The sequence below is a fragment of the Erythrolamprus reginae genome, chromosome 3, assembly GCF_031021105.1.
Source record: "Erythrolamprus reginae isolate rEryReg1 chromosome 3, rEryReg1.hap1, whole genome shotgun sequence".
NCBI classification, from domain to species: Eukaryota; Metazoa; Chordata; class Lepidosauria; order Squamata; family Dipsadidae; genus Erythrolamprus; species Erythrolamprus reginae.
The window spans coordinates 242,219,681-242,237,305 of NC_091952.1; the positions used below are offsets into that span (position 1 = coordinate 242,219,681).

A 17,625-nucleotide genomic window follows, 5' to 3' on the forward strand; every position below is an offset into this window, starting at 1 on the left:
TTTAAAATAATGATTTCAGAATTAGTGAGTAGACTTAGATTTCATTTTATTTTATGAAGAGAATTAACTGGATTTACATATCTGGAAAGAAAGTTTTAATAGTGTTGTTATACATAATATTGGCCAGTTCCAATGGCTCCTCTTCACGCACTGTTGCTAGTATTTCCAGTATCTGGCTGCAACGAAATGAACAAAAGTGTTATAGAAAAAAGAGAAATTTATAGAAATTCATGACAACATGAAAGATATGTAAGCCATATTTGTGATGTAAAAAAAAATAGCAGTTTTGGAGTGGCATTCACTAAATGCCACACTAAACAATAATCTAACGAACAACAATGAATCTACTACCCTAACTTGAATTCTTCTCGATTTTCCTGTTACTGGAAAAACAGGCTGGACGTTTTGGTTATGATTGATCAGTTTTTATCACGGAAGCCCAGAATGGTGGGTAATAGTGGTTAATTTAAAAGTACAGTGTTCCCTCGATTTTTGCGGGTTCGAACTTCGCAGAACGTCTATACCACGGTTTTTCAAAAATCTTAATTAAAAAATACTTTGCGGTTTTTCCCCCTATACCCCGATTTTTCCTGCCCGATGATGTCATATGTCATTGCCAAACTTTTGTCTGCCTTTAAAAAACTTTTTTTTAAATAAACTTTAATAAATAAACATGGTGGGTAATAATCTAAATGGTAGCTAAGGGAATGGGAAATTGTAATTTGGGGGTTTAAAGAGTTAAGGGAAGGTTTGGGATACTGTTCATAGCCAAAAATAGTGTATTTACTTCCGCATCTCTACTTCGCGGAAATTCGACTTTGGCGGGCGGTCTCGGAACGCATCCCCCACAAAAATCGAGGGAACACTATGTTTTATCAAGCCGTTTGAAGCAAATTTAAGGTTAGCCTGAATTTGTGGGATCGATACAATAGCAGATTACTTCTCACTGCCATCTTGTTTGGCCATTGTTAAATTGCAAACACAGGTGCTATCTACATATGTTCCAACATAATAAATCTCACGTTATGTTGCACTGAAGAAATGGAAGTTGAAATACATTTTATAAAAGTAGTATATTCTTCCGCTGTGACCTAGATACAGTTCAATGCCAGCAAGTCCCATTTAAAGCTCTGTAATTTGAGCCTGTCATGGCTAACTCATTAGATCAGCTTCAAGGGGACTTAGTCATGACTAATCTCTGCTGGACTGAATCTCTGACAGCAACAGCAAACACTACTTACATTATATGGCAAAGTTCATTTCTGTCCTTTAGGCAGTGTCCCTCTTCCCATTTCTTTTTGGTTGGAAATGTGGTTTTTACAAATTTTGAGCCTGCGTGGGTGTTTTTCACTCCACACCAGGGAGCATCTAATCGGAGAATAATAATAATAAAAAAGTGGTAGTTTTAGAACTAATTTCAGAAACCTAAACCCTTGTGTCTTACATTCCTGCTTGCCTAGAATGTAAAAGCAACATGAGAAAATATTATTTCACTGAAAGAGTAGTAGATCCTTGGAACGAACTTCCAGCAGACGTGGTAGATAAATCCACAGTAACTGAATTTAAACATGCCTGGGATAAACATATATCCATCCTAAGATAAAATACAGAAAATAGTATAAGGGCAGACTAGATGGACCATGAGGTCTTTTTCTGCCGTCAGACTTCTATGCTTCTATGTCTCATTTCCTCATTTATTTATTTATTTGGATTTTCAGGCCGTCCTTCTCCAGGGGACTCAGGGCGGCTTACAACATAAAACGAATACAAATTAGACAGTTATAAAAATCCAACCATAAAAGCTACATTTGAAAATCCAAACATTTAAAACCTAATCGTAAAAACCCAAAACATTTAAAACCAGTCAACCGACTTCATCCCATCACAGTCATACTATTCAACCAGGGCAAAAGGTCAGCGCTCAACGGCTCCAGGCCTGCCTGGACAGGTGTGTTTTTAAAACCTTTTGAAAGGTCAGGAGGGTGGGGGCAGTGCGAATTTCCGGGAGGGAGTTGGTTCCAAAGGACAGGAGCCGCCACAGAGAAGGCCCTTCCTCTAGGCCCCACCAGGCGACATTTCTTGGCTGACAGGACCTGGAGAAGGCCAACTCTGGGATCTGACCGGCCGCTGGGATACATGAGATAGGAGACAGTCCCAATTATATATACAGTATATACAGTACACTGCTCAAATAAATAAAGGGAACACTCAACACATTCTAGATCTGAATGAATGCAATATTCTCATTGAATACTTCGTTCTGTACAAAGTTGAATGTGCTGACAACGTGAAGTTGAGTGTCAATCAGTGTTGCTTCCTAAGTGGACAGTTTGATTTCACAGAAGTTTGATTTACTTGGAGTTATATTCTGTTGTTTAAGTGTTCCCTTTATTTATTTTTTTGAGCAGTATATATTTCAAATGACACTTTGGAAATAAATTAAAAAATTCTCATTTGTATTTCTTAAAAATTGTTACAGGCAGTAAACTCAGGTAGTTCCAGATTCAAGACCAGAATTGAGCCTAAAATTTTCTGTTGTTAAGTGAGACATTTGTTAAGTGAGTTTTGCCCCATTTTACAACCTTTCCTGCCAGTTAAAACACTGCAGTTGTTACATTACTGACACAGTTAAGAGAATCTGGCTTCCCTTGTCAGAAGGTCGTAAAAGGTGATCAGATGACCCCCTGGGATACTGCAACTGTGAATTGTCATTAAATGAATAGTTGTAAGTTGAGCTGTATACAAGTGGATTTTACTAGTAACTGCTATTGCAGACTGAATATAAAACAGCAACATCAATACAATTATTCCAAAGACACGACACTCCTTCATAGGGTGGCATGTTCAAACCCTGCTTTAATGAAGCATTTGGGGGCAAAGATGCCTGTTAAAACTTGGTGACATCCAAATGAAAATGTGCCTTATTTATCTAAAGCCCGTTAAATGAAGGTTTTACCATATCTAATTTTGGTGACCGATACTTGAAGAGATTGGTTGAAATACTGTGTTAACAAGTTTCCAGTGAAACCTGTCTGACTCTTATTACCCATCCTTTTTGGAACAGTCTTTAATTAGAATTTTGTGTCCTTAGAATGCAAAATAAATAAGAAGGCACTCCTATTTGGTAAAGCTTGTTCCACCAACTTATTTAAAATGTATTACGTACGTAAACAGTCCCTATGGGGAGGGGAAAAGATTACCAAACACAAAGTTTGATATATTTTTCTGCTCTTGCCTAGCTTACAGCTTGTATGTAAGAAGGGCTGCATATAGCTAGTTTATTGATGGAAAGATTTAAATCCCACCAGATCATTATGAAGCTATAGAGCCGCGGTGTAGTTAGAATGCAATACAGTAGTCCCTCGCTATATTGCGCTTCACCTACTGCGGCTTCACTTCATCGCGGGTTTTCAAAAAATATTAATGAGAAAAATAATTTGCGGACCTTTGCTGGTTCGCGGGTTTCTGAGGAAATCGATCGGCAGATTTAAACAGCCCGCTGAACTCGATCGGCGGGTTTTTCAAAAAAAATATATCTAAAATTTTGTAAGAGTGTGGGAAGGGTTTATAAACACTTAAAACAATGAAAGCTTACCAAACAATTACAATATAAATACTTAAATAAGTACTATCAGTTGATAAATTCCCCATCGCGGATTTCACCTATCGCGACTGGGTCTGGAACGTAACACCAGCGATAGGTGAGGGACTACTGTACTGCAGTCTACTTCTGCTGACTGCCTGCAATTTGGCAGTTCAAATCTCACCAGGCTCAAGGTTGACTCAGCCTTCCATCCTTCCCAAGTGGGTAAAATGAGGACCCAGATGGTTGGGGGCATGATGCTGACTCTGTAAACCCCTTAGAGCAGTGTTTCCCAACCTTGGCAACTTGAAGATATCTGGACTTCAATTCCCAGAATTCCCCAGCCAGCATTTGCTGGCTGGGGAATTCTGGGAATTGAAGTCCAAATATCTTGAAGTTGTCAAAGTTGGGAAACACTGCCTTAGAGGGTTGTAAAAGCACTGAAAAGCGGTATATACGTCTAAGGGCTATTGCTATTAAACCTTTGTTTCATTTACTTTGGGGAAAGAGTAAGTAGCACACAAGGGTAACCCTGTTCTACCAGTATTATGCTCTTCCTCAAAAGCCGCCTTCATAGATTGCTGTCAAAACAAGCACAGTGATGTCATGGTACAAAGTTTGCACTTGTATATTTGCATCATGAGCCTCGGAGGTGCAGTGGCTAGAACGCAGTACTGCAAGCTATTCTGCTGATCACCTGCAGTTTGGCAGATCGAATCTCAGTAGGCTCAAGGTTGACTCAGCCTTCCATCTTTCCAAGGTCAGTAAAATGAGGACCCAGATTATTGGAAGCAATATGCTTACTTTCTGTAAACTGCTTAGGGCTATAAAGCACTGTGAAGCAGTATATAAATCTAAATGCTATTGCTATCACAAAACGGATGCAACAATTTACGCATGGGGTTGTACTTGCAGGATGAGACAGGTTTTGCCACTTGTCTCCCCCCAAAATGTTACTTTTCAGATACCTTGGCAATGCAAAATCTCAACTTCAGCCTTGTTTAGGGGATTATGAAAGTTATGGTGTAATATAAAGGGTATCAGGCTGGATTTTGCTGATAACAGAAATGTATAATCCAATATTTGACAAGTATCTGGCAAAATGCCAGGCTTGGGAGCAGAACTATTTGGAGTTCCTATTCTGCATCATGCCGTATGAGGCTGGTGCAACAGTTTTCTGGAAGTGTCTGGGGCACTTTTTTCTTTTAAAAAAAATATTTTTTATTACAATACAAAGATTTAAAAAGAGCAGATACATAGTATTTTACATATTACAGTGGTCCCCCGAGTTTCGCGATCTCGATCATTGCGAAACGCTATATCGCGATTTTTCAACCCGGAAGTAAAAACACCATCTGCGCATGCGCGCCCTTTTTTCTATGGCCACGCATGCGTAGATGGCGCCGGGCAGATCAGCTGCTGGGCGGCTTCCCTGGGTCTTCCCCCTCTTGCTGGCGGGAGGGCGAGTGGCAGGCATCAGCGAGGAGTTTGCGTGGGCGGCGGGGAAACCCCAGCGCCGCTTCCCAGCTGAGTCCTGAAGCCAAACGCGGAAGTTCGCTTCAGGACTCAGCTGGGAAGCGGCGCGAGCGAACGGCGTGGGCGGGCGAATGGCGGGCGCGCGGGTAGGCAGGCGGCGGACAAGCGGAGGGCGGACAAGCGGTGGGCGCGGCAGCAGCGAGGAGTTTGCATGGGCGACGGGGAAACCCCAATCTTCGGCTCCTCGCTGCTGCGGCGGAAGTAAAAACACCATCTGCGCATGCGCAGATGGTGTTTTTACTTCCGCACCGCTACTTCGCGAAAACCCGATCATCGCGAGGGGTCCTGGGTCATTTCAGAGGAGAATTATTTGTATGGTTGTTGTGCTTAAATTCTAAGATACTTTATACAAAGCTGCCCCTAGTTCCCCCTCCCTCCCTGTTGAACTGTTGACCTAACAGTTCTATTTTTTCCTTTTGATATCAATATGCAGCTTATTGGCATCAGCGGTTGTCACACATTTGTTCTATCGTACAATTAATCTAAAGTCAGATTGGATTGATCTTGATTTTGTGTCTTGGAATGATTTTAAAAACATCTTGTTTATTTACTACCATTATTGTTATTGTTTTTGGGTTTTTTTTCCCCTTGTCTCTACCCAGTCATAATTTTTTTTCCAGATTTCATAATATTTTGATTCTTCTTTATTTTTGAGTTTTTGGGTTAATCTGTCCATTTCTGCACAGTCATATATATTTTTTTATCATTTCTCTTTCTGATGGTGTTTCTTCTTTTTTCCAATTTTGTGCTATTGTAATTCTTATTGCAGTAATCATATGCTGTATCAGATAATAATAGTCTTTTTTAAGTTTTTGATTTATTATGCCTAGAAGAAAGGTCTCTGGTTTTAATTTCAGTGTAATTGTGGTAATATCGAAAATCCATCCTTGGAGCTTTTTCCATGTCTTTTTTATATGGGGACATGTCCACCATAAATGAAAAAAGGTCCCATTTTTATTGTTACACCTCCAACAATTTGGAGCACATTTTTATCTACCAGGCTTCACTTCCAGAAACCCACCAAACTGTCCACAGAGCCAGAACAGGAATGGAAAATTCTAGGTTTCTTTGGAATATTTTATTGCTAAATCTGTGTTTTGCACATAGGACCAAAGAACTGCCAGGCTCATGATACAAATATACGAGTGCAAACTTTGCACCGTGACCTCAACAGGCTTGTTTTGACAGCAATCTGTGAAGGCAGCTTTTGAAGAAGAGCATAATATTGACATACAGTGTTTCTCAGCCTTTCTAGTGCCGCCACCTCTTAATACAGTTCCTCATGTTGTGGTGACCCCCAACCATAAGTAGCACCAATTCTCCCAACAGAGGTTTAAGCTTATTGGCAGGAAGGTCAGAGGGACACTCCCACTGTAAATGCCTGATTGGTTGGATTGTAAAAATATGTTCCAAGGCACCAGAATAAAATCTTTAGTTCCTAACACCATGGGAAATTTGTCTTTTCCCATGGTCGTTCAACCCCCACAGGGTCCCGACCACCAGGTTGAGAACCACTGCTCTAGATCATGGTTGTCCAAAATGGCTTTTCCAAAAGTCAAGTGGACTGTCTTTTTTTCTTTGAAAACATTTCACTTCTCCTCCAAGAAGCTTCTTGAATAAGAGAAACTTAAAAAAACAAAAAACAAATTGCCTTTTGGAAAAGCAGCTTTGCATTAGTCTGGCATGATTATCCGGAGAACTAATTCATCAATAAAATGATTGCAACCCAATATATATATATCTCAGATCTGAAAGAGTTTTGAAAACGATAAATTAGCGGAAGCAAAGCGACTTACCTGTCTCTATCATTAACCTTTCACTGGGAATTGACTTCACCGTTTCTAGGTTGGCTTCAGTTTTCAGAGAACTGGAAATAATTTTAGACCTTTGTTAAATAAAATTGTCTATCACTTACTATGGTTGGGGAGTTCATAAAAAAGAAATGGCTCCCAAAATTCTATTAATAATTTTTGGTTTTATAAACCGGCATTCAGTATGCTCCAATATTGTGCTTCTAATCCCATCGACATTAGACTGATTTACCCACTCCAAATAAAAACTAGGAGAGCAACAATGCATGAAATGTAAATTTAATTGAAGTTGAATTCTACTGCATCTGGATACACTCTAAGCTCTAAGGCTTCTAAAGTCACATAGTTTTATAATTCACTTTCCATTTTCTATATTTTTAAGGGTGTGTGTGAGATAGAGGCGGATAACTTCGTATTCAAAATTATTTCTAACTCTTTGGTGAACAGGAGAATCTTTCAAGCTCTTGAACTGGATACTTTATCTGGGAATTGCAGATAAAGGATTTTTCTGAGCTAAGACTAGTATGGCTGATAGAGATATGGATTGTTGTATATTATTGACCGTTCTCTTTTTTAAATTCTTAGTTATGAGTGTAACATTACAGTGCTTTAGAAAGCTAATGCAGCCCATCAAATACAACCAAGACAGCCTACTAACATCTTTTGTTCTTGTTTCCTGTCCCAAGTTTCAAAAAAAATACGCTCTTTATATTTTTCATATCTCTGGCAAGACAAACTGCAGCATTTTTTCAGAACATAAGATGCACTCCTCCCAAAAGAGTGGAAATATTGGTGCGTCTTATATACTGAATACAGCCCTGTCCGTGTCCCATTTTTGCAAAAAGGGACCTGTTTTCATAAAAATAGAGTGCAAAGAGGGCTTGGGAGGCCTGCAGAGTGCTCCTAGTGGCCGTGGAGGACAAAAACTTTTCTTACTTGCCTCTTCGAAATCTTGGTGCATCTTATACACGAATGCGTCTTATTGTTTGGAAAATATAGTACATCCAGGTGAACAACTCTGGCAACTTTACAACCTGTGGACTTCAAATCCCAGAATTCCTGAACCATCTGGCTCAGGAATTCTGGGAGTTGGAAATCCACAGGTCGTAAAGTTACCCATCACTGCACTACGTGGTTAATGATCTACCTTTTACTTTAAAAAAAAAAGTCACAAAAAATACCTACCAAACTAAAAAGGAATGATTGACAGATGACTTAATGCTTAAAATAACTTACCAACCGTTAATCCCTATATAAAGATCCAGATCTATTAGAGTTGCCGCTTCTTCTTTGGTGCCATCAAAAGAGTGAACCTATAAAAAATTGAAGCACAATATATATTTATATATATATATCTAATAAGAGACGGAATATTACACGAGGCAAAACCCGAACTCAGAACAATCTACATATATATATATATATATCTCATAAGAGACGGAACATAAATATTAATGTGGGCAGTCCTCAATGTATGACCATGATGGACTCTGCCTGTCACAATCATTGTGATAGTCATAAAGCGGGTCACCCCATAACCTGATCAGATCTTAATGATCATTTTTGGTGGCAGATTCTGCCGAAACCTGGAAATGCTGATCACGTGACTAGGGGTTGCTTAAGCACCTGAAATGTAATCATGTGACTGCGGGAAGGAGGGATGGCCATCGGAACTTCAGATCTCAGTATCCCTGAAGAAGTCTGTCTTAACTTCGAATGTCACTAAGGGAGTGGGGCATAAGCTGAGTACTATCCACACTCAAGTCAATATAGTTCCCTTTAATTATTTTTGTTGATCTTCCTGGATGTCAGATCTGGCAGCTGTAAATGCAGGAAAAATGTGAGAAAAATCTAGCAATTCCGCCTGGGAAGGTGACATGCCTGTTGCCTTTTTTTACAGCTTCATCATTCTTTGTGTTACCCTACCAGATGCAGCTATCCCAGTCTATCTGAGTTCAACTTCTAAACATGGCCAGCAAGGTCTAAGGTCAACCAGTTCATAGAATAGAATAGAATAGAATTTTATTGGCCAAGTGTGATTGGACACACAAGGAATTTGTCTTGGTGCATATGCTCTCAGCGTACATAAAATAAAATATACATTTGTCAAGAATCATGTGGTACAACACTTAATGATTGTCATAGGGGTCAAATAAGCAATGAAGAAGCAATATTAATAAAAATCTTAGGATATACGCAACAAGTTACAGTCATACAGTCAACATGGGAGGAAATGGGTGATAGGAATGATGAGAAAAACTAGTAGAATAGAAGTGCAGATTTAGTAGAAAGTCTGACAGTGTTGAGGGAATTATTTGTTTAGTAGAGTGATGGCGTTCGTGAAAAAACTGTTCTTGTGTCTAGTTGTCTTGGTGTGCAGTGCTCTGTAGCGACGTTTGGAGAGACACTTGCCAAATTTAAAATAAAAAATGATAGCAATAGCATTTAGACTTATATACCGCTTCATAGTGCTTTTACAGCCCTCTCTAAGCAGTTTACAGAATCAGCCTATTGCCCCCAACAATCTGGGTCCTCATTTTACCCACTCTGGAAGGATGGAAGGCTGAGTCAACCTTGAGCCGGTGGTGAGATTTAAACTGCTAAACTACATCTAGCAGTTTGCTGAAGTAGCCTGCTGTGCTGCACTCTAACCACTGCGCCACCCCTGTTCTGAGGTTCAGGGTTAGGGTTAGGATTCACAGAAACCCAATTCATAACGAAAAGAAAAACTTGGCTTGATGATCCAAACTGCTATTTTTTCCCCACTAGAGTTATAGAAGGCGAGGTTTGGGTGAAGAACGCAGACGCAAAGATAAATCTCTAACTTATTTGTACTGCAAATATAGCAATAGATTTTAAATCACAAAAAGATGTAGCACTGGAAAATATTAATTGCATTGAACCTACCACTCCTCCCGTACACCTCTCTCTATTTCGTCTCATTATATCTATGGGGAAAAAAAGAATTTTATTTTAGAATCTTAAAAGAGCTTTCGTTCCCCTTAAAAGTATTCATTTGTTTGTTCTAATTTTGTAACAAAACTCACCTAGGAATTCTGGGTGCGAATTCCTACAGTGCAAAAACATTGGCAATTTGGTTTGCTCAGATAGATCAAACTGTTTTTCAAAATACCTGAAAGAAAATAAAAATGGTATTTATCAGTCACGGAATCCATAGTGTTTGTAAGGCTGCTCAATTCTAACAATATGATTCTGGATGACAAGTCAATACATCACCTGTATGGGCGAACCCCCACCCCCAACGACCTGTTTGTATGTATGTATGTATGTATGTATGTATGTATGTATGTATGTATGTATGTATGCATGCATGCATGCATGCATCATTTATTTATTACATTTGTATGCTGCCCCTCTCCGTAGACTCAGGGCGGTTCACAGCAGTGATAAAATAATATACCATAACAAATCTAACATTGAAGTCCAAAATAACAGTTTACATTAAAAAGCTAAAAAAAAGCCCATTATATAAAAAGCATACAGACGAACATACCATATGTAAAACTACATAGGCAAGGGGAGATGTCTCAGCTCCCCCATGCCTGACGGCAGAGGTGGGTTTTAAAAAGTTTACGAAAGGCAAGGAGGGTGGGGGCAGTCCTAATCTCTGGGGGGAGCTGGTTCCAGAGGGTCGGGGCCGCCACAGAGAAGGCTCTTCCCCTGGATCCCGCCAGCCGACATTGTTTAGTCGACGGGACCTGGAGAAGGCCAACTCTGTGGGACCTAACCGGTCACTGGGATTCGTGCGGCAGAAGGTGGTCTCGCAGATATTCTGGTCCGGTGCCATGAAGGGCTTTGGTGCTAGAAGACTCAGCAGGCTTTAGGGAAGCCTGATAGCACCAAAACGAGGGGTGAAAAAGTTGACCTGCTCTTTGCTTTTCCTTCAGCTTAAAATAGGCTGAAGAACAGTACACAACACGGAGGTTAAAAAGACAGGGTGGATAGTACAACGTATTTGAAACAATAAATTACATTTCTTACTTGAGTTGGATGTCTTTGGGGCAGAATTCTAATCTGTCGAAATCTGGAAAGGGGAAAACAAGACAGTGAAAGAGGACTTCTAAAGCCTGCCATGAACGAACAATGCACTTAGGTCGGGGAGTTAATACCTACCCAAGCCACACTCCCCAATTGCGACCACTTTCCCTTTGTTCTTCTCAGCTAAATCTCGCAACTCCTCTAAGTACAGGTCAGGATTACCCTGATTGAATTCTCCACAGCGAGTGGGATGGCAGCCGACGGTACTGTAAAACATTTCTGAAATCAGACCACATGAGAGGGTTGATGTAACCGATGCAGACTCTATTTAAGCATAAAGGGGAAACAATCTCCTGCTCTGTCTGCACACCCAGATAGTCCTCGACTTAGAACCACCATTTCTGTTGCTTAAGTGAGTTTTGTGTCGGGTTTTGTTCCATTTGACTTTTTTTGCCACTGTTGTAAAGGGAACCACTGCCGTTGTTAAATTACTTACTTACTTACTTACTTACTTACTTACTTACTTACTTACTTACTTACTTACTTACTTACTTACTTACTTATTTATTAATTAGATTTGTATGCCGCCCCTCTCCGTAGACTCGGGGCAGCTAACAACAATAAAAAGACAATGTAAACAAATCTAATATTAAAAATAATCTAAAAAACCCCAATTTAAAGAACCAAACATACATACTAACATACCATGTATAAATTCTATAAGCCTAGGGGGAAGGGAAAATTTCAATTCCCCCATGCCTGACAACAGAGGTGGGTTTTGACGAGCTTACGAAAGGCAAGGAGGTTGAAAGGGACCTTGCAGGTCATCAAGTCCAACCCCCTACTTAAGCAGGAAATCCTACAGCACCCCAGCCAAATGACAGTCTAATCTCCCCTTGAAAATGTCCAAAGTTGGGGAGTTTACAACCTCCGCTGGCAGGCCATTCCATTGGTTGATCGCTCTGACCGTCAGGAAGTTCTTCCTTATTTCTAGGTTGAATCTCTCCTTGGTCAGCCTCCAACCATTGTTGGTCTGGCCCTCTGGTGCCCTGGAAAATAGCGTGAACGCCCTCCCCTCCATGGCAACCCCTTAAGTACCTGTAGACTGCTATCATGTCCCCCCTGGCCTTTCTTTTCTGTAGGCTATCCATGCCCAGTTCCAGCAATCTCTCTTCATAAGTCTTGGTTTCTAGTCCCCTAATCATTTTGGGTTTCATTTTTCTTTTCTGCACCTTCTCCAGAGTTTCTATGTCTCTTTTGAAGTGTGGTGACCAGAACTGGATGCAGTACTCCAGATGTGGTCTGACCAGGGTGTTATAGAGTGGTATTAATACCTCTCTGGTCTCTGAGCTTAGGATTGTGTTGGCCTTTTTAGCCGCTGTTGCACATTGCTGGCTCGTATTTAGCTGATTATCCACCAAGACTCCGAGATCCCTTTCACAGTCACTACTGCTAAGTAGGGTTCCTCCCAGACTATATGCGTGTCTAGGGTTTATTTTACCTAGGTGAATAACTTTATTCTTCTCGACATTGAACATCATTTTGTTAGTTTGGGCCGACAGCATTAATCTATCTAGGTCTTTCTGTATTTATTATTATCATTAATATGGATGTTAAGTGAATTTGGCTTCTCTGTTGACTTTGCTTGCCTGAAGGTTGCAAAATGCGATCAGGTAAGCCCCCCCCCCCCCCCCAAATTTGCAATGGTCATGAAGGTGAACCAATTTTCTTTTTTTTAAAAAAATATTTATTTTTTAAAAATACAGTAAAAACATCATTGATCACTTTTTTCATTGTCGTTTTAACTCTGAAGGTCACTAAATGAATAGTTGTTAAGTCAATAACCACCTGTGTTTGCCATCTCCCTATTTCTCTCTTCCCACACCGAGCCCTTGCTTTCATTATGTGACCACTACATCCTCCACATATTCTTTTCTTACTGGCCCAATTTGCAGGTGCCCAAAAAGTTTCACTTCCCTTTTAAGCAAACAGGGAAAAGTGTGGGATATTTCAAGCATCCCACTTAAAGGGGGTGGTGCCTGATTTAAGGAAAGAAATACCATTGGTTTGGGCCAGCTTCAAGGCATCTTTGCTGTCTTGTAAATTTCCACCCGTGATGATGAGCTGAAATAAAGAAGAAGAAAAAAGATGTCAAGGCTAATTTCCCAACACCAAGTTTAACCTTCTTTGGAGAGCAGGGGAATAAATTGAAAGTCAACAGCAAGGAAAAGGGACAGTTCAGACAATAAAAATGAATATATCTGAAAACATTCAATGTCAGTTACCTTTTGAACCCCAATTTTCATTGCTCTGTCTATTACATCCAAGAAATCATCTGCAAATATATACATTATTATTATTATTATTATTATTATTATTATTATTATTATTATTATTATTATTTATTGGATTTGTATGCCACCCCTCTCTGTAGACTCGGGGCGGCTAACAACAATAATATAAAACATCATGTAAATCCAATACTAAAACAATTAAAAAACCCTTATTTGTGAAACCAAACATACATACAAACAAACATACCATGCATAAATTGTAAAGGCCTAGGGGGAAAGAATATCTCAGTTCCCCCATGCCTGACGGCAGAGGTGGGTTTTAAGGAGCTTACGCGCATATATAAATGTTAAATTTAAAATCCATATTTTTAAAACACAGTGATGCTCAAACTTATAAACCGTTCACAATTTCTATTTCCCAGTACAGTGGTATCTCTACTAACAAACTCATTCGTTCTGTGACCAGGTTCCTAAGTAGAAAAGTTTGTAAGAAGAAGCAATTTTTGTCATAGGAATCAATGTAAAAGCAAATAAGGCGTGCGATTGGGGAAACCACAGGGAGGGTGGAGGCCCTGTTTCCTCCCAGAAGATTCCTAGAGAGGCCCCATGGAGGCTTCTCCCCACCTTTTCCGGCCCTGTTTCCTCCCAGAAGATTCCTAGAGAGGCCCCACAGAGGGTTCTCCCTGCCTTTTCCGGTTACAGTTTCGGAGGCTCGGGTTTGTAAGTGGAAAATGGTTCTTGAGAAGAGGCAAAAAAATCTTGAACACCCGGTTCTTATCTAGAAAGTTCGTAAGTAGAGGCGTTTGTAGGTAGAGTTACCACTGTATGTGTATTTTTGTTGTTCAAAGCTTCGTAAGAATACACATTGCAATCGTCTTATGCCATCTGAATTAAACAGTAAAACCAAATTTAATTTAATTTAATTTATTTGGTTTATAAGCCACCCATCTCCAGATAGACTCTGGGTGGCGTACAGCAATAAAAAAAAACAAAATACAATAATTTAAAAACCCAGTATTAAAAGACATTCATCCATATATCATTCATCACTTCTGGATGGAGCAGGGTGCTATTGCTCAACGACTCTAGGCCTGCCGGCAATGTTTTTAAGGCCTTTTGGAAGGTCAGGAGGGTGATGGCAGTGTGAATCTCTGGGGGGAGTTGGTTCGAGAGCCGGAGCCGCCACAGAGAAGGCCTTTCTCCGTGGTCTAACCAGTCGGCATTGCTTGGCTGATGGGACCGAGAGGACTCGGTGGGTTCTGATCGATTGTTGGGAAATGTGAGGCAGAAGATGGTCCCATAATTAAGAGTTGGTAGACCAAAACAGTTAGAAATTACACTGACAGTAAAGATACATTTTGATCAATTTTTTTCCCCTGCTGAGCTACATAACTGACAGAGGGATCACAAGGAATGCTGAACAAAGAAAAATGAATTGTGGCATATACCACAAAAATAGTTACAAAAACATAGAAATTCATGATTTAGTGTTAAGGGGTGTCCAACCTTCAATAATTTAGTTAAGGGTTGTCCAATCTTCAATCAGAACTTTAATCATTCAGTTCAGAGTTGTACAACCTTGACAACTTTAAAACTTCCGGATTGTCCACATGTTGGCTGGGGAATTCTAGGAGTTGAAGTCCACAAGTCTTAAAAGTTGCCAAGGCTGGACACTCCTTAATGAGTTGATGAAACAAAAGCAGATTGTTCTCTGGAGGCACTAATACAAAAGCTAACACTTAAATATTTTGGACATCTAATTGGTCAGTGGAGAAGACCATGAAGTTTGGGGGGAAATGGAAAGCGTTTGAAAAAGCAACTGATAGTATAGAAAGTTCTTTCTCATCAGTGATCAAATGAATGAATATCAAACAAAATACATGGAGGCTTCTTTCTTAGAGGTTTCTTTCCTTTTCAGGGCTCAGAGAAAATACAGCATGAAAAGCTCTACTTATAGATATTATTCTGCATCTATATACCCCAACATATGGTGTTGGGAATAAACCAATAAAAAGCTTTACCTTTGTGTTTTTGAGTGCCTCTGTATATACCTCTGAACATAGGATCGGTTAAGTTAACACCAATATCTAGTTAAAAGAAGAAGAAAAAAGCAACAATTAGTTGCTAATTGGTTGAGGGCAGGTATATCATTTTGCTCCCTGTGGCAAAGATCATCTTTGTTTTCCAGCATTTTCTCAAGGCATCTCTCACTGCAACTCAGCATTGACGGAAGAGACCCTTCCTTAAAACCCTATTGGCTTGATTCCTATGATCTCCTTCAAGGTCCAGAAAAAAACGACTATTATCGTTAACTCTTGTACCTCATGATTCTTGATGAATGTATCTTTTCTTTTTATGTACACTGAGAGCATGTACACCAAAGACAATGACCCTTTGGGTGAAGAAATATTTCCATTTATTTGTCCTCACTTTCTTACCCATGAGCTTTAGGGCAGTGATTTTCAACCTTTTTTGAGCCGTGGCACATTTTTTACATTTTAAAATCCTGGGGCACACTCTCCTTTTTTTTTTTTGATCCCTGTCTCCTCCCCACCCTTGTGTGTGTGTTTGTATACACACTTTTGAACCATTTCCAAAAACAGGTGAGGGCTGGGGGTTTTTCTCTCTTATTCTTTGGGTGCTTTTTATCATATGCTTTAAATCAAGAATCACTTCTCTCTCTCTTTTGTTTCTCTCTCTTTCCTCTCATTCTCTGTCTCAATCATTTTCTCATTTCTCCTTTTTTTCTTCCCCTTTTTGCTCATTTCTCTCTCCCTCCCTTCCTCTCCTTTTCTCTCTCTCGCTTTCTTTCTCTCTTGATTTCTCTCTCTCTTGCTTTTTTTCTCTGACACTTGCTTTCTCTCTCTTTTCTTTCTCTCTTGCTTTCTCTCTCACTCTCTCTATATATATATATCTTTCTCTCTTTCTTTCTTTTTCTTTCTCTCTCTCTCTCACACACACTCTCTCTCTCTGCAAAAAGTTGCGAGACCGGAACCTGAGCTTCCTTCTTCGCGGCACACCTTACGATATCTCACGGCACACTAGTGTGCCACGGCACACTGGTTGAAAAACACTGCTTTAGGGAGTGCCCCCTCGTCCTAGTATTGTGTGATAGAGAAAATAATTTTTCTCTATCCACCTTTTCTATCCCATGCATGATTTTATACACTTTGACCAAGTCACCTTTTAAACGCCGAGGCTGAAGAGACCAAGGCGTTGCAACCTGGTTTCATAAGGGAGGTGGCTCCATTTCCTTGATCCTTCTTGTTGCCCTTTTTTGCACCTTTTCCAGTTCCATTATATCCTTCTTGAGGTGTGGTGACCAGAACTGTTGCTTGAGAGCCCAATCTCATGACAGATTTGAAACACAGGGCACCCTGCAGCCAAGAAGGCTCCATACACATTTGCACTATTCAGTGAGGATACAGATAAACCTTCACGTGTTTCAACTACCCTCTAAAAAGCATGCAAATGAGCAGCTATCTGCAAGGAATATAAATCCTTCCACTCTCCACCATCCTGTTAGGACTGAAGAGGCTTCTTGGATGAGAAGTGAAACGTCTTCAAAGAAAAAAAGAAAAGTCCAGCTGCTTCTTGAAAAAGCTCCTTTGGGACAACCCTTTATCAGGGGTAGACAAAATAGGCTCGTCTATGACATATGGACTTCAACTCCCAGAATTCCTGAGCTAGCATGACTGGCTCAGGAATTCTGGGAAATGAAGTCCACAAGTCATAGAAGAGCCAACTTTGCCTACCACTGCCCGAGATGACTGAGAATCTCAACAGACCAAGCTGGGACCATTAAGAGGGAGGGGATCTCCAAGGGCTGTCACCCTGCGCCTGTAAAACGGCTATTCTCCCCCCCTAGTGCCTGCCCGTCTTATTCCCACGGCCACCCAACCCCGCATTCTGGCCCAGGACGCCCGAAGGCCGCGCCGAGTTGCCAGGGCAACCGCCCTCACCAATGAACTTGAAGCGACTCATGATGACAGCGACAGGAACCCGCGCGCACCTTCCTCGCCCGCCCCAAAGAGACAGAGGAAGAGGAGTCGTTAGGCGCCGCCCTTCACTTCCGGTTGTCTAGGGACTGCGACTCTCTCTTACCCACCCACCCAGCCGTAGGAAACGGAATGCTCGGAAACAGAACGTTCCGGTGAAGGAAGTGCCCGCCTTATTAGGATGCTTTGGTGGCATTCTTGCCGCCAGGTTACCAACGAGTTGGTTTTGGTCTGAGAAGCAATGCTCAATGCAAAAGCAATTAAAAAAAAACAGATTCTAAATCTTATAATAACTATATATATCTATCCTAGATCTGAATGAATGAAATATTCTCATTGAATACTTTGTTCTGTACAAAGTTGAATGTGCACAACAGCAAGTGAAATTGATTGTCAATCAGTGT

At 40.5% G+C, this 17,625-nt stretch overlaps 1 protein-coding gene across 5 annotated transcripts; it reads right to left on the bottom strand.

The window, feature by feature from the left end:
* Window positions 1-25: 25 nt before the first annotated feature.
* Window positions 26-17,305, bottom strand: TATDN1 (TatD DNase domain containing 1). 5 transcript variants are annotated; one of them, XM_070748270.1, is made up of 12 exons: window positions 17,186-17,305; window positions 15,245-15,310; window positions 13,215-13,264; window positions 12,990-13,053; window positions 11,065-11,195; window positions 10,933-10,975; window positions 9,978-10,063; window positions 9,838-9,878; window positions 8,167-8,243; window positions 6,916-6,986; window positions 1,242-1,368; window positions 26-176 (listed from the first exon to the last, which is right to left on the bottom strand). In XM_070748270.1, exons 7-12 carry the CDS (start codon window positions 10,015-10,017, stop codon window positions 74-76), a joined length of 459 nt encoding a protein of 152 aa, XP_070604371.1. In that variant the 5' UTR covers window positions 10,018-10,063; window positions 10,933-10,975; window positions 11,065-11,195; window positions 12,990-13,053; window positions 13,215-13,264; window positions 15,245-15,310; window positions 17,186-17,305; the 3' UTR covers window positions 26-73. The 5 variants fall into 5 exon arrangements, with proteins under 5 accessions (XP_070604371.1, XP_070604368.1, XP_070604372.1 ...); XM_070748267.1 differs by having other exon boundaries at window positions 11,065-11,208; window positions 17,186-17,299; XM_070748271.1 differs by lacking the exon at window positions 17,186-17,305 and adding an exon at window positions 16,407-17,148.
* Window positions 17,306-17,625: the final 320 nt, after the last annotated feature.